Raw genomic sequence first — 25,541 nt, forward strand, 5'->3', positions numbered from 1 at the left:
AACATGTGAAACTGACACAAACCCAGCGCGCCTAGGACTCTTAAAAAGTATACAAGAGAAGTCTGGCTCTATACCATAGCCCCTATCCATTTTATGAGAGGGACAGGATTTAGGGGCCAGGCCTTTAACAATCTAGGCCCACACAAAGTGAGGATTCAAAACAGGAGGACATAGTTAAGAAACTTATGAGCTTCAGGCTTCTATAATTCCTCCCTGTTTTAACTCCTGCAGGATTCCCTATCTCAGATCGAGGGAAGCCTTGAAAAAAAAATCCCATTCAAAGGCAAGGGAGTATGGCTAAAAAGAGCTCAGCTGGGGTAAAAACCGGGTGGGAGGAGAAAGTCGAGGAATCAGACCAGAGAAATCTTCACCCTCCCATTTAAAATGCTCCCTCATGGAACTCAAAAACTCTGAATCTCAAAAATCCCCTAAGCTCTATAAGTAAGGAGTGAATCATCCTTCTCAGAATCAGAATAAGGAGGGTACTCCTGCAAGTCTTCAAATCAGACTCAGAAAGCATTGGCAAAAACTCTGACTCTCAGAAACTCCCATTCAACAGAAGGGAGGCACTGGGAGGGGCATAAGAGAGGGTAGATAGCCTTGAAGCCCCCTCACATTTTAAGCATCCAGGAACCGAGCCAAATGGTAACAGTAAAGTCTCTCTCCGAGACTCACCAGCTTCGGCCCTCAAAATCCGAAGCCTTGGCAGTCTCCACCGAGAACCTAGCGAGGGAAGAGAGGGACCCTCTAGCTTCTGAGAAGCCCCCCTCAGCCTTTTTTACTTCGGAGGAGATATCTCCACATCCAGTAAAGTCTCTCCCCCCTCCTCCAAAAAACACGCAGATCGGCCTCTTCCACCACTGAGTAATTTAAAGAACAAGCGTCTGGGACTGTCCTCTTCCTCCAACGTTTGATTGTGCTTTGTCCTTGCGTTTACAGTAGCTTATCGTTATCCCACGGCGGCATTTTGTAATACAAGCTTCCGTTCCACTACACAATGCTGAACTAAGGTAAAATTAATAGTAAGCTAAATCGGAATTAACGGTAACGCATCCAACAACGTGCTCTCTGGCTTCACAAACTTCATACACAAAACATAAACGTAACCAAGTATATCTGCATGTCTGTTAAATACAGTTATTCACTTTTCTGACATCGGTTCGCATGGTAGTAAAAGAAAAAATGCAAAACATATCAAAATGCGCCCCCTGAAAACTTTTGTCATATTCTTTTATTCTCTTGACAGACTTTTTCACTGCAACCTGCACTCATGCACGCAGCAATGTGGAATTGTCTGTTATTATATAGGTTCTATTGTACTTATGATAGAAAATATTCCCAGTGTGTACAGTATGTTCTCTGCATTTCATGTCTGAAGCTTGTCTGTTTGCCAAACATTTGTAAAATATTATTCTAATTATAAAAAATATTATGTGTTAGTAAAACAATATTTGATTACACCCTTTTTACTTTATGACTTGATCATGTCTGAAAAGGGTCAGCACCTGCCAAGTTATCAAATGGAAATAAACAAATAAACAAATAGAACCATTCTTACTGTATCTGATGATCCATAAAAAAAAAAAAAAAACACCTTGATGATCCTAGATTAGAACCTCAAACTGAAGGATTAATTTGCTGCTGTCAGAATTTGGCATATTTATGCGAGTAAAAAGTCATCTTCTGGGACATCTTTGTACATAGCTGACTCCTGCAGTGATATAACACACTGACTACATAAAAGAGCCCACCATTTCACCTTTTTCTTCTTTGCATGCCAGTGATGAGGAACGTCCTGCAAATCAGTTCATCAATTTAACTAGAGCAGAGGTTAAGGTTGCAAGCTGTAGGCCCTCAGCTGACATTTGCCTTTTGTGTGACCTTGAGCAAGTCACTTAAATAGACATTGCTATTGGGTTGCCCTTGTAAAGGTATTGTGTGTTCAGTGCATCTACCTGGCTAACAATTGGATATTATTTGCCATACAAGGCATCTTCAGGCCCAGCTCTAAAGGACCTTTTGCACATCCACAAAATGAACAGCATCAGAATCACTAGATCTCAAGATTTAAATTTTGCTTGTGACATAAATAAGACATGTTGGCAAGACAGATAAAATGCCCATGCTCTGGAAAAGGATCCTCTTTCATGTTAAGCAAAGTCCATCCCTAATCCTATTTAAGCATAAACATAACCAGTGGAAGGAAAATCAGAAATTCATCCCGGTTCTGGCCTCCATGTCTTTGATAGAGAGAGGCAGACAGTAATGCTCTAACTAACATACCCACCACATAACCTCTAGAAACTTTCTAATATACCCCTCCTAATAAACACTGATGATACACAGGGACACAATCAGGTTGGATTGCATGGCTAGGCTTATAAAGGCCCTGGTGTTTGGTTAACCTAGTATATACGTATGAGCCTATGAAATAAAAATACACATTTTAAACAAGTGATATATAAATAGTTATGATTACCTGATTTACATGGAACTCCAGCAGTGTTTATTTATTTGTCTTTATCAACTGGAAAAGTCCTACTGGGTAGAGTCCATTTTTAGTGGGGGCCTGGGGAGAAATGTTCCATTTTACAAATGAGTAAAATGCAGTTATACAAGATTTCTATAATAAATGTGCACTCAGAGTAGTAATGATGTGACAGTTAATCAAAAATAATAAATGTTATATATATATATATATATATATATATATATATATATATATATATATATATATATATATATAATAGTAAATGTACATACGTAGAATAGTAAATGAATATATACAGAATAGTAAGTGTATATACATAGAATAGCAAATGAACATACATAAAATTTTAATATGACAGTTAATGCAAACATGACAGGTAAATGAAGAATACAGTAAAATATTAGCCAATTGATTCAAGAGCAGGAGGGAAAGTTTTTAGGGGTGCACCGATTCAAGCAGGGGCAAGCAAAAAGTAAGTGATAGGCAGTAACAAGTTTATGCTTTCAACAGAGGTAGTTTGTGCCAGCTACTGCTGCCAGAAGAATGACCCATCCACAGAGGACATAGGGAGGGAGGCTATTCATGGCTCACTAAGAAGGGTCACCTAACAAACCAGGTGACATTGTAAGAATATGTGTTACACCAGGAGCAGCATACATGTGATGTACAGTTGTTGGACACTTGGATGGGCAAACGAAGTGTGACTGTATTGTTTATATACTGATTTGCTGACTGCTGTAATTGTATCTCCCTATTCTGAGGTACAGCAATCTCAAAGAGTTAAATAGGTAAGAGGCAGTGGAGGCAGGGACATAAAGCCACCTGTAAATGAACAAAAAAACATGCTTGGTGTTGCAGTATGTCTTATTGTTTGCCTTTTCTGAGACATATCACACTTAAGTGCTTGCGCATTTCAGTGTTGAACATTTGTGGTGTGATCACTTGCTACAGGGTCATTGCATCTCATGTGAAGGACCCTCCTTCATACATCCTTGGTTGGGGTGAATGCAGTAAGTACTGCAGAGCCATTGTCTCACACAATGCCACAGTTCAGATAACTATGCCCTTGAGAAATGACTTCCCAAAAGCTGTCTGAATTCTTGAGACAATAATGCCTGACAAAGGTATGCAGTGTGGACCAGCTGGTTACAAAGTAAATGTCTGCAGTAGAGACATTCTTGAAAAAAGCCCTGGAGGCAGAGACTTGTCTAATACAGCAATTTTCAACAACAGCATTTGCTGGTGGCTAGTTAATGCCAATATATTATGCAATTGGCATTATGTTTGGAAAGTGTCTGAGTGACAGTAGATAGCCTTTCTCTCCACAAGGCATACAGATTAACTAATAAACTTTCTACCTCCCTTCAGGTAATGTTTTACTTGCCACACCATGACCTGGACATCCAAGGTATGAAAGGCCCTCTCTTGGTTTCTTCTGCCACGAACAAGTTGGGAGGTTGATTGACTAGTTCAACAAAAACTTTGAGATCACCTCTGGGAAAAAGTGAGTCCTAATAGATACAGTCTCCTTGTGAAAGACCAGATAAGATTCCTTACATGTGAAAACCTGAAGCACTAAGATGCACTGCATGGAGGTGAAGGAAGAGTTTTCTTAAAAGCAGTCTTCATCTCTGCCAAGCTAACAATCTGAAATGGCAGATGGATAATCTTGTCCCGTTTAGGTGACAGAATTCTCAAAAGCAGATGAAATGCACCATTCCTTTAAGGAACTGCTTGACCATTTGATGCTGGGACACATTTCTGTGCAACTTTGGGCCTTTAATTGCAATAGTAAGGCTTTAAATCCAAAGTGTAAGACCCACAAAAAATAACAGCATGAGTGAATAAAAAAAGTTACCAAACTCTGACTGGAGAAGACAGAATACCTTGACGTACGGTCTATACTAAAAGAGTCCACAATAGAGGATGCACATCCATTGCCTTTACACATACATCTGACTTTATCATATCTCATATGAACAGCTTTAATGACAGTAAGAAATCATTTAGGTTGATTTAACAAAAATATTAATGAAATAAAGCAGTAAAAAGTATGCCTTAACATATCACTTGATTTTTTTCAGTTTTGGTTCTTTAAATATTTTATGTTTGTGAAATGATCATCTAACTAAAACAAAACTAGAGAACTTACCATGTAGTAAAGAAATCGAGATCCCTCTGGCAGAACTGCTACCTCTCCAACTTCTTTACCCTGTGGTTGAAAACACATTTATGAGATATCTGGCATATGTGATTCCATTTCTTCATAACTGCTTCTTCTATGCTTACTATTTTACATACCAGATATAGCATTCTGTTCTCTCTCTCCAAAATCAGGTTTAATTACTTGCATTTTTTACACTACATTTACTTGTACGTAGAAAGAGGTAGTTTGCTCAAGTGCATTTAACATGCAAACTCCCCTTCACCCCTCACCCTTTTGTGACAAGTCTTATGCTCTTTTCAGTGCCACTGTGTCTTTCCTCTCCATCATCCAATTTGGTAATATACGTATGGGATCACAGCCCTCTCTCTGAAGAGTGTAAATTTAAGGTTATCTGTGCCCCCTCCTTCCCTGTATATTGATATAAGGAGATCCCTTCATATAATTCTAACATTATCTGGCTAGAATTACCCTACCAGCTTCTCTTCTTTCAGCTTTAGATTAGTCACTTTATATTGTACCCGCCATCATACTGTCCCAACTTATCTCCTCTAATCACTTTCTACTCTCCTTCTAGGACTCTCCGTAGCTCAGGGCAAGACCTATTACAGCTCTATAAACCCAAGACTAAAATTGAATGTAACATTTACAGACACTATCCAACCATATCTTGGAACAAACTGCTGTTAGAAATTAGGTCACTCATACAACTCAAATCAATTGAAATCAGTCTCCAAAGTCACTGGTCCTGCCACTGTACTCACCCTCCTTAATCTATCTTCCTATTTATAGGATAGTCTACTGCCTGCCTCTTTTCAGGTTTTACTTCTGGTTATCTGTTAGCACTCTTTAGCCTCCTGTATCTTAGGTTATTAATTACTACTCAATCTAAAACTTATATTAAAAATATATATATTAATTTTTATTAACTGCAACTTCCTTAGCTAGCTACTCAAATGGTGTATCTCACCTCTTTCTTCTAACAAAACTTATGTTAATATCAACTGAAAGTCTAATTTTTTTGCTTTTGTCAAAATTGTATTGTTATTCTTATTTTATTGTTTATTGCTTCTCTTTACTTTTATTTGTAAACTTGTGGAACTTTTCTCCCCGGGCCTCTGCTGAAAAAGGGCAATCTGCTCAGTCAGGCAAACCAGGTCAACAAATGTAAATAAATATCTTTTACAACCACACTGTGCCTCTCCCATCTCTTATGGACTTTAGTGAGAGTAACTCTAATTCATTTGACCTCTTGGCAATACTACTTGCCTTCCATTTCCCACATTCTTCCCTCTGGAATACTTCCACCAGCCTGATATCCTCCTCCCCTTAGTGTGATCTCCAGAGCTGCATACAGCACTCAGTATGTGACCAGACCAGGATCTGATCGATGTCTATTCTATGGGGTTCTTCCACCAAACTGATGCTTATATCTTTGTGTAACATCCAGAAGTGCACAAAGTACTCAAAGTGTGGCCCAGTCAGGACCACATAAAACAAGAGCTTTGCTTCTAGAGACTGTCTCACAGAGGATACAAGGATACACCTCCACATTCTTTTCATTGCTGTGATTACCCTTTCACTCTAATCTTGGTTGGTCAGCCAGGATGTGATTAACATCACCAAATACTTTTCCTGCTCTGATGGCGTCAATTCAGTTCCTGCCAGGAAATATGCAATGCCAGGGCTGTTGTTGCCCACTTCAACTACCTTCCAATTTATTCACATTGGATCTTAACTGCCGTTTTCTTGCTCAGATGATTAGCCTAAGTCCTTTAGACTCTCCCCTGTCTCTCGCTGCTGTAAAGCGACATGAGTGAAGACGTTTATCTTGATTTCCATTTTCTCAAATATGTCTGAAACTAACAAATTAAAATTCTGTCACAACAACTCGCCAAAGTTAAGAACACCAAAGTATTTATTTTAAGCGCTTTTCGTTTGCCTCGTGAGCAAACTTCTTCAGAAATGGTATAACAATTTCAAAAACAGATTAAATAGGATCAAGTGAGCATTTTTAACTAATCCTAATACAGAACAGGTCACATCTTACATTCCTTAAAGGCAAACAGTTAAAAAAATGTGCATTACTACATAAAGCACATTCATCTAATAAAATACAATGCTATGCAAGCTAAAACAACCAAGTACCTCAAAAATATACAATGTACTATTACAACTCAAATTGCTAACCATAACACATGTCAACATAACTATGCTCAAAAGGCATAAAATTACAGCAAAAAATACAGCAGAAAACTAATTAATGCCATAGTCACACTTAAGCAAAATATGGATACTGAACAGCAAATAATAATAATTAAATGCTACAACCACTCTAACATCTCTGTAGACTTTTTAATTTCAAAATACTGCTAATGGAACTGGTTTCATTCAAACCTGGAAAATTATATGCATTCAGCTTAATCTGCCAAACTAACTAAAGTTCTTCAAGCTGCAAGGGTGTAGGGCCACCCCTAAGGTCCTGCTGTACCTGATCAATAGCCAGAAACTTGAATTTATGTCCACTGTTTAAATGAATATGTTTGGCTAGGGCATTATCCAATTTCTTTTTACTGATAGCATATTGATGTTCATAAATTCTTTCATGGAGCTTACGCTCCGTTTTTCCCATGAGGTTCAACTGTAATTCTAGAATGGTTGTCTGGCTAGGTGTCAATGCTGTCCTGCATTTTATGTGCGGAAAAACAAAGAATTTATGAACATCAGTATGCTATCAGTAAAAAGAAATTGGATAATGCCTTAGCCAAACATATTCATTTAAACAGTGAGCATAAATTCAAGTTTCTGGCTATTGATCAGGTACAGCAGGACCTTAGGGGTGGCCCTACACCCTTGCAGCTTGAAGAACTTGAGTTAGCTTGGCAGATTAAGCTGAATGCATATAATTTTCCAGGTTTGAATGAAACCTGTTCCATTAGCAGTATTTTTAAATTAAAAAGTCTACAGAGACGATAGAGTGGTTGTAGCATTTAATTATTATTATTTGCTGTTCAGTATCCATATTTTGCTTAAGTATGAATATGGCATTAATTAGTTTTCTGCTGTATTTTTTGCTGTAATTTTATGCCTTTTGAGCATAGTTATGTTGACGTGTTATGGTTAGCAATTTGAGTTGTAATAGTATATGGTATACTTTTGAGGTAGTTGGTTGTTTTAGCTTGCATAGCATTGTATTTTATTAGTCGAATGTGCTTTGTATAGTAATACACATTTTTTAACTGTTTGCCTTTAAGGAATGTAAGATGTGACCTGTTCTGTATTAGGATTGGTTAAAAATGCTCACTTGATCCTATTTAATCTGTTTTTGAAATTGTTATACCATTTCTGAAGAAGTTTGCTCACGAAGCAAATGAAAAGCACTTAAAATAAATACTTTGGTGTTCTTAACTTTGGCGAGTTGTTGTGACAGAGTTTTACTTAGCTGACCGTTTTGTGTGCTGTTTCAGTTTTTTGAAACTAACAAATAACTTGAGTACAGGTCCAGTGCAGTTAACTGTCAACTCTATCAGTTACTTCCCTTATTTTTTTACATTGTCCCTCTCGCCAAAAACTTCTGTGCTGTATACTTCAATCACACAACACTTATCAGCTACCCACAATCCCATGCATTTTTCTAGCAGCCATCCATGTAGAACATAGCCAAAGGACACATTTAAATCTAGGTAGATTTGGTGTTCTCTTGTGAAATCCTCTTGTAACCCATTTATTAATCTGAATCGACTTAGTTTGGCAGATTGTTCTGCCCATGGACAGACACTGGCTGTTGTGCTGGAGATGTTTGGACTGTATAAAGACAGCTAACCTTTCCCTCAGGATTCTTTTCATGGCTTTCTTTGCCACATGATATTAACAGGATGTATAATTCACTGAAATCCCCCCTCCCTATTTCAAGAGTACCACATTGGATATCTTTCAGTGTTCAAGTGGTTCTGTAATGGCTAGTGACCCACTGGACAACTGTATCGGGGATCAGCCAGCATACTGGCCTGATTTCTGTGGACTCTGTGAAGTAGCTCATCTGGTACTTGATTTTTATTCTCCATTAAGTTAGATAACTTCCTCCGTCCCCTCTAATTTCACTTACTCACCTTTGCCATTTCCCTTCATCTTCAGTTTACATATTTCTCATTGATTATTTCAGGTCTTTTTTAGTTGTTTTTTTTTGTTTTGTTTTATTCATTTGTTAACTAGCCAAGTGTACAAGACACAAGTGCCACTTTTCATAATGATCAAAAACTGTGCGTTTTAAGTGACCTGCTCACCTTCACACCATAAGCCAATACACAGAAGGACTCAAACATAGGGCTACACAATGAGCTAACAGCCCATAGCCTTAGTCTTCTGTAATAAACTATCAGGCAGTCCTTTAGTTGTCTAGAAGAACCTCCATGTTTAAAAACTGATCATACTAAATCCTGGTATGTTTGCATTAAACATTTGTCACATTCCTTGGTTGGAGTTATTTTTCTGTTAATTTATTCACCAACTAGGTAAAACCCACTAGATGCTAGTGTTAATAAAAGCTCATTCTATTCTTTGAAAATTATGAGCCTGCCATTGCATGATAGACTACATAATGGTACAAGTAGATGATCTGTTTCTTTAATCTGAACATTTGGGTGTATCCAATATGGAGATACCACCTCTTCCCATCTTTGGTTGCCAAACTCTTTCCATTTTTTCCATATCCTATTGATGTCCCATTGCCAGGCTCTAGCATCAGAGATGTTTGTTGAAACAGCTCACAGATGCTGATTGAAATATACTGCCACTACAACAAGAGGCCTACATGCATTTCACATTTTTCAATACCCAGCATTCACCTGGATACTGTTACTAGCTGCTCAGAATGTTCATCTGACAATATCTGTTGAACTAATTAATAAGACATTCAACTAGTCACTTAGTGATTGACTTACTCATTTTCTTCAGCGAGACAGTAGTGCAACACCACTTAGCTCAGGCATTACAACTACAATCTCACCCAGTCCTACCTTGATATTTATGCAGTGTATTAGTAACTAGTAAAACCTACCTGACTTATAAGTTCATCAATTTGATTAAATTGTTTCTTGAAAAGAACCCCAACTCCGGAGTTCATGACAAAGCTTTTATTCATGGAGATTGCAATGGAGTGCATATGTGGACATTCCATTATGTCCTTTTCAATTTCTCTGTATCGCGGCTGTGGATAAAAATTAAAAAAAAACTAAGAGTTAGGTCAAAACAGGTAAATATCTCCTACAAAGAAAGACAATTTAACAGTATGTAAATAACTCTGTGCTCTCTGAGCATTTTGCAGAACATTAATGATTTTAACAAACCTGGAAGGTTGCTCTGGAAAATACAAAGAGCACCCCAACACACTTCTAATGAAGATATAACCTTAGCATATTTAGCACATGGAGTAGATTATCTCAGATGAGCATGTATACACCTCTAATTTTCTTTGTCCTTGACAGTAAAAATGACATGGTCTAGCATGCTGATTTCAGGACATTATTAAGGATCTCTATGTCAAAGTATACTTGTGATGGAAGAATAAATCATGAAATGCCATGCTGGTCCACTAACTGTGATGTAATAACTTTTATTGGAAGAAAATTGTTTTTTGCAACTAGCTGACGTTTTGATTCAATGCTGTAAAAATCAAAATGTGCATGTTACATTAGAGTCAGTGTTCATTTGGCAGAGAAGATAACAGAGAGACTGCTCTGACATGTAATGAAAAAGTAAATCATTATCAGGGCCAGTGTTAGCATTTTGGGGGCCCCCAGCAAATGTCAAGTTGGGACCCCTATATGCTTCCAGTCTAAGTATAACCCTGTCACTACCACCCCTCCTAAGCAACCTTTTAGTTCATGCTGCAAACTTTTAGGAGTAGCATATACAGACAGATCTGAAGCTGCAGTACTCTTACATTAAACAGGCCTATGTACCACACTATGTTGGTCTAACTCATAAAGGGACACTAACAGTTACTGGCATTTAGTTGCAACAATGATAAATTACAACAACTCTATGTATAGGTCTGGACTTAAGTGAAATGACACCCTAACGCTACTGTTTCAACAACCTCCACACCATTGTGTCCCCAATCCCCTTATTGGGCTCCCCATACCATGCACATTACTTGTTTCTTCCTTTTCTCACATTTTGCCTTACTCCTCAGCTTTTTAAAGAGGCCCTAACTTTCTATATACTCTAAAGTGCATTTTAAAGTGTTTTTCCCCTAACCTTTTCATCCAGTGATGCCTTCAACAGAAGTTATGATTAAGGAAAGAAATTCACTGTTGCTGCTCATCTTTAGTTTTCCTTGCATTCTTTCAATACACCTTTCCTGGCCAAGACAGCACAGTAATAACCATTTAGGAAATAACCATATAAGCCAGGGTCCAAGAAGCCATAGATTTACAGATGGTCCTGGACACATTTTAGAACATTTTCTTAGCCTTTTAATCCAATGATAGCATAAACAAAAATTATCAGAGAGAAAAGAATTTCAGTCTTATTTTTTTTCTTTCACAAAAGACATAAGGTGTACCCCAGGCTTAATATTCAAAGCTGACAAAATAGCATTTCACAATTAACCAACATTAAATTTGTCACAGATCTTATTTGGGAATACTGCCCGTCTCTGTAGCCCCCATAAAAGACAGTTTATGCCTGTGCATCCTTCTGGTATTAGGCTGGGATTAAAGCAGAGATTCAAACTGCCTTAGTCATATATTTCAAGTGACTGATGACATACATATACATAGCATAACTCTTCACTCATCACCCCTAACCCACAAATGCAGCCACCATACCTCTCAACCTCTTACAGCAAGAAATCTGGACAAAGCCATAAAAAATTTGTACAAAGGCCCCCAAATAGGGACAAATTTTAAATATTGTTCTTACAAATTTAGAAAGTTGATAAAATATCAGGTTTTGCATTAGCATGAATTTTCGGAAGGGTATAAAGTCTGAAACTCAAGTGTCTGTCATTATTTTCTAACTTCAGTCTTTAATGATTTGCCATTAATTTGCCAGAAAACCATAATTTTATGAAAAATGGACCAAAATATGAAACACAGATCTGGACATTCTGCAAAAATGTGTACAGTTAAGAGGTATGGACCTGTAGATGTATCTGATGTGTGATTATGAGGAAAGTGAAAAAATAATGATTACAGCAATAACCCTACACAAGCTATAGTAACCTTCTCACCTCTGAGGTCCATGAGAAAAGTAAATGAAACAATGACCACACTGTCCTTAGCTCAAACACAAACTATAACTACCTCATGTGCATATATCTAAAGTTTGACTGCAATGAAAATTAAAGAAATAATGACCATACAATCCCCAGCCCCCAATACCCTACATCAGCTTTCTGTACACACACACATTTGAGCAGGGCTTGTTTTAGAATGGGTATGGTTGAAAAGAGGCTATTATCAGCTTTATCCTAAAAGGATCATATTACAGCATTTGTTCAGGATAAAGAGCACAATCAGAAAATTGATACATTGTTTTCTCCTCATTTTGCCTAACCAGGAACAGCTTTTGTGGGGGGCCCTACAGAGTCAAGTATGATTAAGAGACCACCCTGTATGCATTTATACAGTCTGGGAAGTAGGGGCCACCAGACTCCAAGATATCCAACTGTTTAAATGTGTGATATATTTTATACCTTACTTTTGCAATATAATTACTTGTTATACCTGATACCCAGAAGAATGATGTATGTGCACTGGCATTATAGGGTGTGTGCACAGATAAAAATCATTGATGTTTTTTTTACACACACAGACACACAGACACCAGCATTAGCCATAGTAGTACGGATTCACTTTAGAAGCTCAAAATACTGAAATGTTGAAATTCAGTATTTTGAGCCCATAAAGTGGAATCCTGAAAAGAGCGAAAGCTGAGAAGCGTGAAATTCAAAACCTCGAATACCAGAGGTTTTGAATTTCACGCTTCTGAGGTTCTGCTGTGGTTACGGATTCAGGTAAGTGTGTGTGTTTGTTAAGGGTTTTGGGTAGGGGCTGTGGTGTGGTGTGTGTTTTGTTGCTGTGATGTGTGTGTGCAAGCAGAATGTAGCTTATGTGGTGGTGTTGTGTGTGTGTTTGCGTGTAGTGCGACCTCAGAGTTAGAATATTTAAGTAGGGGGAAATGGGGGGCACAGTCCCCCCACACGGGGGGTGCAGGGGGGCTTGCCCCCCGCTTTCATGTAGTAGATTGCTTGTGTTTGTGTGTGGGGAAGATGGTGTGTGTGTGAGTGTGTGTGTGTGTGTGTGTGCGCAGTAGTAGCTTGAAATTCAAAATCTCTGGTGTGCAAGATTTTGAATTTCGCGCTTCTGAGTTTTCTGTTTTAAAGATTCGACTTTATAGCTACGAAATACTGAATTTCGACATTTCAGTATTCCAAGGATATAAAGTGAATCCTAGTAGTACTAGTTTTGTACTTACTTCAGCAAATAGCAATATATTGTGCAATACTGGTACTGTCACACCAGATCAGTGACTGCTGTTTAGCAGTCGTCAAACAGCAGCAGCAGAGGTAAGTTACTTTATTATTTATATGTCTGTGAATTCATACACCTTCCCCTCATTTTGCTCATAGTTTTGCTTTGTCCTTCAGAAACAGTTTGATTCGCTGGTAAATCATTCAGGATTGCAAACTATCAATAAGTCCAGACATTGGAGTTTTATACTTATCCAGAAATACATGTTGATGCAAAAAGTATTATTTTATTACCTTTTAAGTGAATTAGAGTATTATTTAAAACGTGTTCTTGATTCTAAGCCTTTTTTATGCTATTATTTTTGGTATTGCACTGAATTCTTAAGCAAAGTTGATAGCTGTAGTATCTAGTGGTCTTGCCACCATTAATAAAACTCCCTGAAAGAGAAAACCATCCCTGAAGATTTTAAGCATCAGCTCTTTTTAAAATCCAAAGTTTGCACTGAGATCAGTCACACTAGAAACAGAAGGAGCCCTGCAACCTTAGGGTTCACTAGTGCCTAAAGCCAGCTGTGATCACAATAAAAGAAATATTAAGGGAGGTTTCTTAATTAAGAGGAAAAAGAAATGAACTTAAAACTGGGAATTTGCTAGTTTGTCTAAACAAGCAGTCTTTGTGAGATAAATGTTTTGATTAACAGAAGATATGAATTTGCAATAATGTCCATTTCACACTGATGAGACTACCAAGAGAATAAGTAACAGAGTTATTATATGAATTTTATGTGTAGATATTGCATTATACAGGCTGTGGTTTAGCTAACTTAAAGAAACAGAGGTGAGAAATTCAGGGACTACCAAGAGAATAAGTAATAGAATGTATGAATGTTGTGTGCAGTTAGTCTGTGGTTTTAGCTAATTTAACCAAAGAGCATATGGAGAGAAAAGAAAAAAAGTGTGTTGTTTTTTCAAAAGCTCTGAAAGATACTTGTTATACTGTTAAAATTGTTTGAACACTAAGGCCTGACTGTCACATTTATGGTTACTAGTGTTCTAACTATTATGTTGCCTTATGCAAAAATAACTACTCTTGTGTGATGAATAAAACAGGTGCTAAAGCACAATCCCCAGTAATCTTAACAGTTACTGTTAACTTCATGAGATACTCAGTGGTTTTGATTCAGGGTACATTAATCATAAAATCATGCATTACCAGAAAAGAAACATTTGTTGCTCTTTGGCACAGCTTATGTGTGTCCATTGTTAGCTACTGAGAGGCAGGGCTGGCCTTAGGTAAACCAGATCCCTAGGCAAAAAAGACTCCATGGCATTCCCTGCTCCTTGTCCCATCCTGGCCTATACACATGATCCAGATTACTTTATTCATCCAGCACATTCTATATAGGCAAGCCTGTACCAGGATAACTGTGGAAGAAACAGCTACATTAAGCTGGGGGTCCTGGGGCTGCAATGCCTCTAAAAGTCATTGGGATTCTATATATTCTGAGGTACATTTTAGAGTTTTTTAAAACATCCTTTTCATCCAGTGATTGCCTGAATAAAAAACACGAACAAAGTAAGAAATTTAGCCTTACTCCTCAACTTTTGATTTTTCTACATCTTTTCATCACATCCTAACTGAGCGAGACCATACTGTAATAACTGCAGCATAAGAAACGGTATTAAGCCTGTGGGCTTTTTGTCCAGTTATTACCTAAAAAACACGATCAAATAAAGAAATTTAGTACTACTTTTCAACTTTTTTCCTGCATCCTTCAGTGCTTTCTGACAAAGAACACACTGTAGTAACTACAGTGGAAATAATTGTATTAAGCAGGGGGACAACTGGGGGCCACTACATCTCTAGAGCCATGGGGTTTCTAGATGCTCTGAGTTGCATTTCAGAGGGTTTTTCTAAACAACTGGATGAAAACTATGATTAAGAAAGAAATTCAGCCAACTTTGCTTTTCTATGCATTCTTTCAACACACCCTACAGATAACTAAATTAAGAGGTCTAGGGACAGCTAGGGAATATGAAGCCATGGGTTTATAGATAATCTGAGGTGCATTTTAGAGTTTTTCACCACTCTTTTGATCCAGATGGCCTGAGCAAAAATTATGCATGGAGAAAAGAAATTTGGTCTTACATTTTATTTCAAGAAAAATCCAAGTTTACATGCTCAAAGCTGACCAAACACCAGTTCACAATAAAATGAGAAAACTAATGCTTTTGAGAATACATAAATCACATCCAGGTGTTGTAACTGCCCCCTTCCCCCACCTCAAAATAGGTAGAAACTTTCTGTGTCCCCCCCTTTAGTGGGGAGGATATCTGCTACCTACTTAACTGAATAAACTACTTGAAACTTCAACAAAGCATCTTTATTCTTCCCACAGGGAGGGCTTAGGTTCATAACTGTGCACTAGGCTAATGGCCCTGGAGCCTTTACAAGCCTAGCCCATAGGATTACCCTGGCATCATGCCACCTGACTTTAGTTCCAGTGCCTCTGTATAACAGAACCACCGGAGTGATCCCCAGGGTGAATTTTCTATTTCCCATCCACTCATCAAGATTTCTCTTGAAGAGGGCCAGTGAGGTGCTCTGCTGGACATGTATGAGAAGTCTATTCCATAGCATGGGCAGTCTCTGGGTTATGAACCTGTCCCCCCAGCATGCTCTGTGGATTGTGGTAATGAGGTTGAGGTCTCTGGAGCATGTGGTGTGGAGGGATTGGGATTTCTTTAGATGTAGCATTTCTAACAGAGCTGGGTCAGACATAGCTTCATAAGTCAAGCAGAGATCACCTCTAAGTAGGCGATATGAGACAGAGAATAGTTGGAGTTATTTGAGTCTGTCCATATAAGACAAATGTTTAAGGCCTATAATCTTCTTTGTGAGGTACTTTTGCAGCCTCTCCAGTTGTTGTAGGTGTCTAGTGAGGTACATGCCAAATGGGGCATTGTACTCAATGATTGGCCTAATGAGGGAAGAGTAGAGGGAGACAATGACCTCTTTCTTCCTGGATGCAAAACCCTTAGTAATGACATGTGCCACATAGAAGGACTTTCTGACCAGAGTGGCAGTGTGGTGGTCAAAAGAGAGGTTGCTGTCAACTTGTGTTCCCAGATCTCTTATAATGCCTTCTGTGGACTACCATCGGTGTGGTAGTTCATGGGAACTGGGTTTTTCTCAAAGGGGATGACAACATATTTTTTTGGCATTGAGCTTAAGGCCATGGTTCTGACACCAGTTGTTGGTCTTGGTGAAGCTTTTCTGTAGGATGTCAACATCACTTGGGGAGTGGATAATGGTTCCAACTTGCAACATCACTTAGGGAGTTAATAATGGCTCCCAACTTGCAATCTGCAAACTTTATCAGCCAGAGTCTCTTTGTGTTGGACTGGACTTCTGAGAAGTAGATACCAAACAGGAGAGGACCCAGGACCGATCCCTGTGGGACTCCACACTTGGAGTCAGCTACTTTCACACTGTGGGTTCTAGCTGTGAGCCAGTTTGCAACCCACCTAGTGATATAGGGGTTGATGCCTAGCTTAATGAGTTCTTCTATGATTCCTGAGTGGGGAATTGTATCAAAGGCCTTGGCCAGATCAAGGTAGGCTGTATGAACCACTTTGCCTTCATCCACAGCTCTGGTGACTGACTCAAAGAAGTCGACCAAGTTGAGCAGGCATGATCTACCCTTCACAAAACCAAACTTGTGTGGGATCCAGAGTTGAGTTCAGAGATTCCCTAGGTCCATGATGATACATTCCATAGCTTTGCACATCAGACTTGTCAGGCTAATGGGGCAATATATAGTTCCCAGGGTCTGTAGTCTCTCCTCCTTTGTGGAGAGGGATAACTATAGCAGTGCACCATTTGGTAGGGACAATGGCTGTGATTGAACAGGGCACACAGGTGAGGTGCTAGTTCACTCTGTAGTTCATGTAGAACACAGCCGTCTCGTAGAAGCTGTATTCTTGGCCTTGGACAGTGCTGTTTTAACCTGTGCAGCAGTAATACTGGGTGCCTGGCAATCTACTGGTATTGTCATTGGTCCTTTTGGGGGGGGTTGGCACTGAATCTGTCGGCCAGTATATTGGCAATATCTGTTGGCTCAGTATAGGAGGTACCATTGTGCAGTAGCTCAGAGCAAATCTGGGTATTGCCGTGGAGGTTCTTTACATAAATATAGATGGCCTTGTGGTTGTCTTTACTATCTGTTGCAATTCTGTTTTCATAGCTAGTGTTAGAGGATTTAATGAGGGATCTCAACTTTTTGTTGAGGTTGATAAGGGAGGTTTCCCAGTCTTGGGACTTTACCTTATTTTGCATCAGTTTCCTCCTTCTGTTGTAGAGTTTGTTTATGGCAGAGAACCACCAGATTGGCTTTCTTTTTTTGGAGGAGAGCTCCTTGGTTCTATTGGGTATGGCAAGCTCCATGCATTTGTGTACGTATTCATACAGTGCATTGGCGTATGATTCAGCGGTCATGCAACTATTTTCCATTTGCATGGGTGCCATGAAGTTAGCCACCTCTGTTCTTAGGTCCCCAAAGTTATCTTTGGAGAAGTTTTTCATGGTGGTTACCTTTGAGGAGGGGGGGGGGGTGTGGATTTCCAGGTGATTATTTTGTGGTCGGGTCTAATCCGACCACAGTCAGAGAGACAATCTCATAGATCTGCCAGCTAAAGTGATTTTATTTGTTCTAATCCTTTGTACTCTGCTTCTTGTTAATCTTGTCACTTTCTCAGTCGCAGGTGGGATACCAGACCTGACTCAAGCTTTCTAGATTATCTATATTTGCTGTCCTCTAGTGGTAAACTGTGATTAAAATTAAGGCACAAATGTCCACAGTTATATTTCAAGCTGCTGTTGTCATATTTGTATCCATCATGCCTCTTCACCCCCTACCTCCAAAATATAGTCACCTTTTGTATATCCTTGTAATGGCAGACTGGAACAAAACAGAAAAAACAAATAAAATAAAACATATTAGCCATCAGACATATATAAATAGCATGCTTATTTACTTTTTCCAAAAAGACAGCCACCTGTATATGCATCAAATGTATGACTGTGAGAAAATTAAAAAATAATGATTACCATAATGCTTCCAACCTGTTACTTCAACAGACAGTACAGTGCAACTGTACAAGCTATAGTGACCATCTGTGGCAACCCTCTGAAGTTTCTGAGAAAAGTTAAAGAAATAATGATAATGACTTTACTGTCCCCAGCACAATACAAGATATAGTGACCTTTGAGGTTTGGGAGGAATGTTAAAGAAATAATGGCATCACTAGCCACCTATACAAGTACAAACACCTTCTGTGTACACCCATGCACAGGGGGTGGTTTTAGATTAGGTGAGGTTCAGGCCAGAGGCAATTACTAAGTCCATGTCAAAATCCACTTATTCAGCTTTGGTGCATGGGGGCCATCAGCCCCCAGAACTTCCGAAAGTCTGGGTATTCTATGATGCATTTATCTCTTAATGTTTTGAGAGATGACTGTTAAACCGAGCAAGTGACACCAAGGTTAGTTACTTTCATACAGGCAACCCCCACCAAGCAGTTATTGCCACTAATATGTACATTTCAGATGTCCGATTGTGATAAAAGGGGATCAGAGTGTAAAGCACTTCACCTTTGTTCTAAACAGTTGCCACAAATTAAAATATTGCACATTGCTCCAAATAATCACATTAGTCTTACAAAGCAAAAATAATAGGCACACAGCAGCAGGCAGCTAGTCATTTTTTTACACAGAAGTCAGTCACAGCAATTGTACCTGCCTGTGCATATCAGGTGTCCAGTTAAGTAGTCCATCTTACTTCACACAAAAGCACACTAGTCCTTCAAAACCAGACAGTGACTGTTTAAACTGAGGAAAGGGAAGCAAAGTTATTTTCATCCAGCCAATCTCAACCCCGCAGTCATGATCACTATGTAACATTATTTTATTTCCATAGTCCACACAAAGAAGTTGCCACACATTAAATTATTCCAATCCAAGTTGTACTGCCATAAATACCGCATGTGAGCGCCGGTTAGCTAGGGTAAAACTATTCTCGGCTCCACAGAGTCTCCTCTTCAATTTTTCCCTTGGAACTAGACAAACTTTCAACATAAGCACTCAAGCCATTCTTTTCTCAGCCTGGCACTTGCTCAAAACTTATAGCAAGCACTTATAAACCCTAGCACTAGACCCTCCTGTACTGTACAGAAAGACAAGGCTCTCTATTCGACCTTACCAGCCATCCAGTAAAACAGTTCACTATACCTATCCAGGCATGTCCAAAGGGCAGTTTCAGGTGTACTCTGCAGTCCAACTGGTGAATCTGGGCATTTTGAGGCAATGTTACAACTGGCTCATGTACACAGACAACCCTCTCCTCCTACCACCAAACACTAATACATGTGAGAGATGCAGTTATACAACCAAACTGGAGGCTAAGCTCTCTCAACCCAAGACTGGATCAGACAGTCAAGAGGAGAAGGGAAATACGTGAATCACACCACCAGTCTCACATAGACCCATTAAACCAGCACTGGCAAAAAACACAAATGCATGAAAACATACTCCGAGGATCTAAATAAAAATCTGCAAAAAGTACAGTTTTGTACCTACCATAAATGTAGATGTTCGAAGATCCACATTGCTGCAGTCCTAACACTTGGGTAGTCCGCTGTCCCAGTCGGCCCGAATACCAAAGTATAAGGCTGACGTCGGTCAAGGCGCATTTGACTGACATCAGGACGTCAGGGTACAAATGCGCATGACCGACGTCATATCCTCAGTCTTTTCTTGCCCCAGATGTCAGAAGACCCTAAAAAGATAAGGCCAAAACCAAAAAACACCAAACACTCCTGTACCTAATATATGTACAATATATACAAATTTTCAAAATAGAACCCCACCCACACAACCACCCCTAAACACAGAGGGAAGGAGGGAGTAAATTGGACTGCAGCAATGTGGATCTTGAACATCTACATTTATGGTAGGTACAAAACTGTACTATGTCCTTCATCTCACATTGCTGCAGTCCTAACACTTGGGTAGAATCCCAAAGCAGAGGTAAGGGAGGATGGCTAAACTATAATGAAGCAGGAGCTGCCAAAATGCCCTGCAACACAGCAGTGGCAAAACCAGCCCTGGATTTAGAATAGAGAGGAAGGTGGTAATGCTTGGAGAAAGTATGCACTGAACTCCAAGTAGCTGCCTCCAAAATATCCTTAGTTGCCACCCCCCTTAGAAATGCTGTTGAAGTGGCAGTAGCCCTCGTGGAATGAGGCCTAATCCCAGCTGGAATCTCCTTGCCATGATGGGAATAACAGAATGCAATGCAAAACCCAATCCACTTAGATATAGTTTGTTTTGACACAGGCTTGCCCTGGGAACTCAAAGCAAAAGAAACAAACAACTGCTGAGACAGCCTAAAATCCCTAGTCCTGCTTAAATAATAACGCAACTGCCTGTGTACATCTAAAGTGTGCAAAATCTTTTCCCCCTTATTTTGGGGATCTGCATAAAAAGTAGGCAAATGAATAGTTTGGTTTAAAGCCACACTAGAAACCACCTTAGGCATAAATGAAGGATTAGTACGTAATGATACCCTATCCTTATGAAAAATCAAAAAAGGCTCAACCGCCATAAGGGCCTGTGATTCAGAAACCCTTCTTGCAGAAGTAATGGCCAACAAAAAAGCAGTCTTCCATGACAAGTATTTCAATTCAGCAGTAGCCGAGGCTCAAAAGGTTGTAGAGTAAGTTTCTCCAACACAAAATTGAGGTCCCAAGCAGGAGTAGGAGCTCTACGTGGGGGTCTTATATTCTTTGCCCCTCTAAGAAATTGCTTGAACAAAGGATGAGAAAACAATGGTGGGTCACAATCATAGTGAGCTGAAATTGCTGCAGCATGAATCTTAATGGAAGAGAAAGACAAACCTTTGTCCAATAACTCAGTAAGATATTGAAGAGCCACACTCAAATTAGGCTCAGAAACATCCAAATCCTTTGCTGCACTCCAAAATAAAAATCTCTTCCATTTTTCTGCATACACTTTACTGTACTAGGTCTTCTGGCTTCCATAATCACATTCAAAACTTGTTGAGGAAGTTGAGACCTGCTGTGGTTCAAAACAGAATATGCCAGGCTGTTAGATGAAGAGAGTGAAGCTTGACATTGAGAAGATGACCGTCCCTCTGAGACAAAAGGTGTGGAATTAAAGGTAAAGGCCATGGAGGCTTCCTTACCAGATTCCTCAGTAATGGGTACCAGTGTTGCGAGGCCAATCTGGAGCTATCAAAATCATCCTTGGCTTGTCTTGTCTGACCTTTAGGAGTACCTTTGGGAGGAGAGGCAGAGGTGGAAAGGCATACACATGAAGATTTTCCCAACTGAACGAAAGAGCATCCACTTTCCAAGCTGTGTGATGAAACCTTTTCGCGGGAAACTTTGGCAGCTGGTGGTTTAGTGGAGAAGCGAACAGATCTATGTCTGGAGTTCCCCAGGACACTGTCAATTGTCGAAATACATGAAGATCCAGTTTCCACTTGTGGGGATCCATGATTTGCCTGCTTAACACATCTGCTAAGGAGTTCTGTGCTCCTGGCAGAAACCTTGCCTGTAGATTTAGCTGCAAGCTGAGCGCAGTCTCCCACAAAATCATTGCTTGCCTGCATAGAGGATAAGAATGTGTTCCCCCTTGCTTGTTGATGTACCACATGACAGTTGTGTTGTCTGTTAGAATCAACACCTGCCCAGGAAGAAGTAACTCCTTGAAAGCCATTAATGCTAACTGGACTGCTAACATCTCCTTCATGTTGATATGTAGATGCTGTAGTCTGGCAGGCCACTTGTCCTGTATCCACTTTCCATTCAGATGAGCTCCCCAAGCTATGTCTGAGGCATCTGTCGTTAGAATCTGACTCGCCTCTGGCCGGGTCACAGAGAGTCCCTTGTTTAGGTGACATTCCTGAGCCCACCACAAAAATTCCTTTTGAATGCAAGGTATTATTGGAATGACAGTGTCCAAATCCTGGCAGTGCTGTGTCCATACATTTTTAGATACCATTGCAGCTTCCTCATATGCAGTTTGGCATTGGGAAGCACCAGAATACAAGATGCCATGAACCCTAATGCTTGAAGGACTGTCCTTGCAGTCAGCACGGACTGATGAGATAGTTGATGGAAGTAAAGGGATAGACTCTTTTGTTTGTCCGGGGTTAAAAAGGCCATCTGGGCTGCTGTATTCAGTCTCTCACCCAGAAAGCACATGTCTTGAGAGGGTACTAGACTGGACTTTATTTCGTTCACAGAATACCCCAGGCATCTTAGCACTGCTATCACATATTCCAGATGCTGAAGAAGCTCGTCCTTTTCTTGAGCCAGAATCAGACAGTCGTCCAAGTAAGGATAGATTTGTATTCCTTTTAGCCTGAAAAAGCTACAACTGGAGCCAGAACTTTTGTGAATACTCTGGGCGCAGTAGATAAGCCAAAGGGCAATGCAGAGAACTGATAATGTGAATTTCCAGCTCGAAACGCAGATACTTCCTGCAACTGAGTCTGATAGGCACATGAAGGTAAGCCTCCTTGAGATCTAAAGTTACCATCCAGTGATCTTTGCCCAGCAGAGGTAAAAGCTGTTGTAACGTCAACATTTTGAACTTGGGAATGTCCAAATAAGTGTTGAGGATAGACAAATCCAAAATTAGTCTCCACGTGTTCCCCTTTTTTGGTACTAGGAACAGGCGAGAATAAAATCCTAGGCCCCTTTCTGGCACAGGAACCGGCTGAATGGCCCCTATCTAGAGCAACAGAGAAATTTGCTTGTGAGCCTCTTTTCTTTGTATAGGAGGAATGTCTGGCATGCCTTTGAAAGGAGGCAAGGTATGGAAATAAAACCTGTAACCGTGGTGAACGATATCCAATACCCATCTGTCGTGGGTAATAACACTCCAATTTTCTTTGAAAAGTGCCAGCCTTCCTCCCAAAGGTGCTGCCAGACGAGAAGGCTCTGGCAGCTGAAAAGGCAAGTCATTGGGTCTGCTTACGAAAGGACTGACCCCTGCCCTCACCAGAAGACTGGGCAGGCGAACTGCCTGTTCTAGGCCTAAAAGAACCTTGAGCTCTGCCCCTACCACGTCTAGATCTACCCCTAGACTGAGAATCATAAGAAGGATAAGTCCACCCCTTAGTAGGCCAATATCTACTAAACTTTGGAGGCTGAACCTGCAAAAAATCTTTAACAGTCTGCATAGACTTAGCCTTGTCCTCCATTTTCTTTAAAACTGCTTCCACAGGCGCACCAAATAACACATCAGATTGTAAAGGAGCACCTAAAATCCTTGTCTTTACATGTTCAGCTAAATTCTGATCCCTCAGCCAGGCGTGCCTGCGAAGAACAGAACCAGTAAAATCCTTGTCTTTACATGTTCAGCTAAATTCTGATCCCTCAGCCAGGCGTGCCTGCGAAGAACAGAACCAGTGGCTGCCACCCTCGAAGAGGCCTGTACAGCATCAAAACCACATTGCAAGGAATGCTTACCCACCTGTTCAGAAACATGAACCAAATCCTGCAACTCTTTACACTCAATACCTTCCGCCAGAGCATCCACCTTAGACTTCAATTGTGAAAGGAGATAATTTTGGTATTTCAACATGTGAAACTGGCAATTCAAAGCCCTCATGGCTAAAGTGGAAGAAGTATACACCTTTTCCCCATCTATCCAAAGCCCTTGCCTCTTTATCAGAAGGAACAGGATTTTAACAACAGAAGCCTTAACACCTTTAGGGCCCTGAGAAACAGTTTCTGGGTCTGCCCTAGGACTCTTAAAAGATACTTATGAGCTTCAGGCACCCTATAATACCTGTCCGGTTTAACTGGGGCAGGAGGCAAAGAATCAGGGTTCAGGGAAGCCTCTGCAAAAACATCCTCTACCACATCCAGAACAGGAGGTATAGCTAAAGGCCTATGCTGGGGTAGAAACAAAATGCCCTAAGCCTTTTCCTAGAATCAGAGAAATCTTGACCTTCCCATTTAAAATGCTCCCTCATGGAATGAAGAGTCTCTGAAAAGAAAAATCCTCAGGAGGAGAAGCCAAGGTGTAGAGTCATCTACATCAGAATCAGAATAAGGAGGATACTCCTGCAAGTCTTCAGCCAAGACTCAGAAGCCTCGAACACTGCTCAAAACTCTCAAGCTCAGGTTCCACCCTAGGCCTCTTATCAGGGGGGGGTAAAGAACCTCTAATCATAGTAATCAAATCTTCTGCCATTTTAAGCATATGTTTCTTAGGCAGAGACCCTGAAGAACTAGGGAGACCCCACTGAAGTTAACCCTGGCCGGCCTCTAGAAGGAGCCTTGGAAACAGAAGGGAGGGCCTAACCACCTTAGAAAGGGAGGGGAGAACAGCTACCTGAGAAGCCCCTTCAGCCTGGCCTACCTCCTGAGAGGACACATCTTGTAACAGTAAAGTCTCTCCCTGAGAATCCAGAGGAACTTCTGGTAGAACCACCGGCTCCACCGAGCCCTCTAAAGAACCGACATCCGGGACAGACGGTTCTTCCACCCTAGGCTTCGCTGCTTTGTCTTTGCGCTTTTTAGATGAAGCGGGCGTCGGAGCATCCGACGGCATGTTGTAATTACAACGCTTCCCAAAAACTAACCTGGCACAATCTAATCTTCTCTTAATAGTGCGTTTGTTAAATCTAGCACAAGAGCGACAGCCAACAACGTCGTGCTCAGGCCCTAAGCAAGGTATACACAATGTATGGTAATCTCTATGAGGTATCTGTTTCCCACAAGAAATACAGTTATTCACTTTTTCTGACATCCGGTTAAATACTGAGGCAAGAAAAAACCAAAATATTCCCCAACGGGGTACTTAGCCAACTTTGATTCGGTCTGAAACTCCGACTTCAGAAAATTTCAGAACGCCAACCTGCACTCGCAATACTGCTTCTGCATCGGACCATGTGGCAAAAAAGACTGAGGATATGACGTCGGTCATGCGCATTTGTACCCTGACGTCCTGATGTCAGTCAAATGCGCCTTGACCGACGTCAGCCTTATACTTTGGTATTCGGGCCGACTGGGACAGCGGACTACCCAAGTGTTAGGACTGCAGCAATGTGAGATGAAGAACATCCAACAGAGACCTCCAAAGCACACAACCAAGCAACATCCACCCTCCCCAACACAAACCATGAAACACATACTTCACAAAGCCAGTGTGCCATGCAATCACAGCCCTTAAGGCAAAATAACATACCCAACATACTAGTAATAGGTGAATCTACAGTCAGGCACACTGACGTCCCACTCACTAGGCTGAATAAGGAGAAGGTTACTGTTAGCTGCCTGTCAGGTACCAGGATCCACCACATAACACAACT

The 25,541-nt window shown here is 40.3% G+C and overlaps 1 protein-coding gene across 1 annotated transcript in view; it reads right to left on the reverse strand.

The window, feature by feature from the left end:
• Positions 1-25,541, reverse strand: part of LOC122813655 (ADP-ribose glycohydrolase OARD1-like) — a 244,751-nt gene that overhangs the window by 151,356 nt on the left and 67,854 nt on the right. Inside the window, exons 2-3 of the mRNA XM_044086093.1 lie at positions 9,712-9,861; positions 4,644-4,703 (exon numbers count right to left, since the gene is read on the reverse strand). Of these exons, the coding sequence (XP_043942028.1) occupies positions 4,644-4,703; positions 9,712-9,861 (210 nt within the window). The remainder of the gene's footprint in view (positions 1-4,643; positions 4,704-9,711; positions 9,862-25,541) is intronic.

Source organism: Protopterus annectens, chromosome 10.part0, assembly GCF_019279795.1.
Source record: "Protopterus annectens isolate FY-2018-M chromosome 10.part0, PAN1.0, whole genome shotgun sequence".
In the NCBI taxonomy this organism is placed as follows: domain Eukaryota; kingdom Metazoa; phylum Chordata; order Ceratodontiformes; family Protopteridae; genus Protopterus; species Protopterus annectens.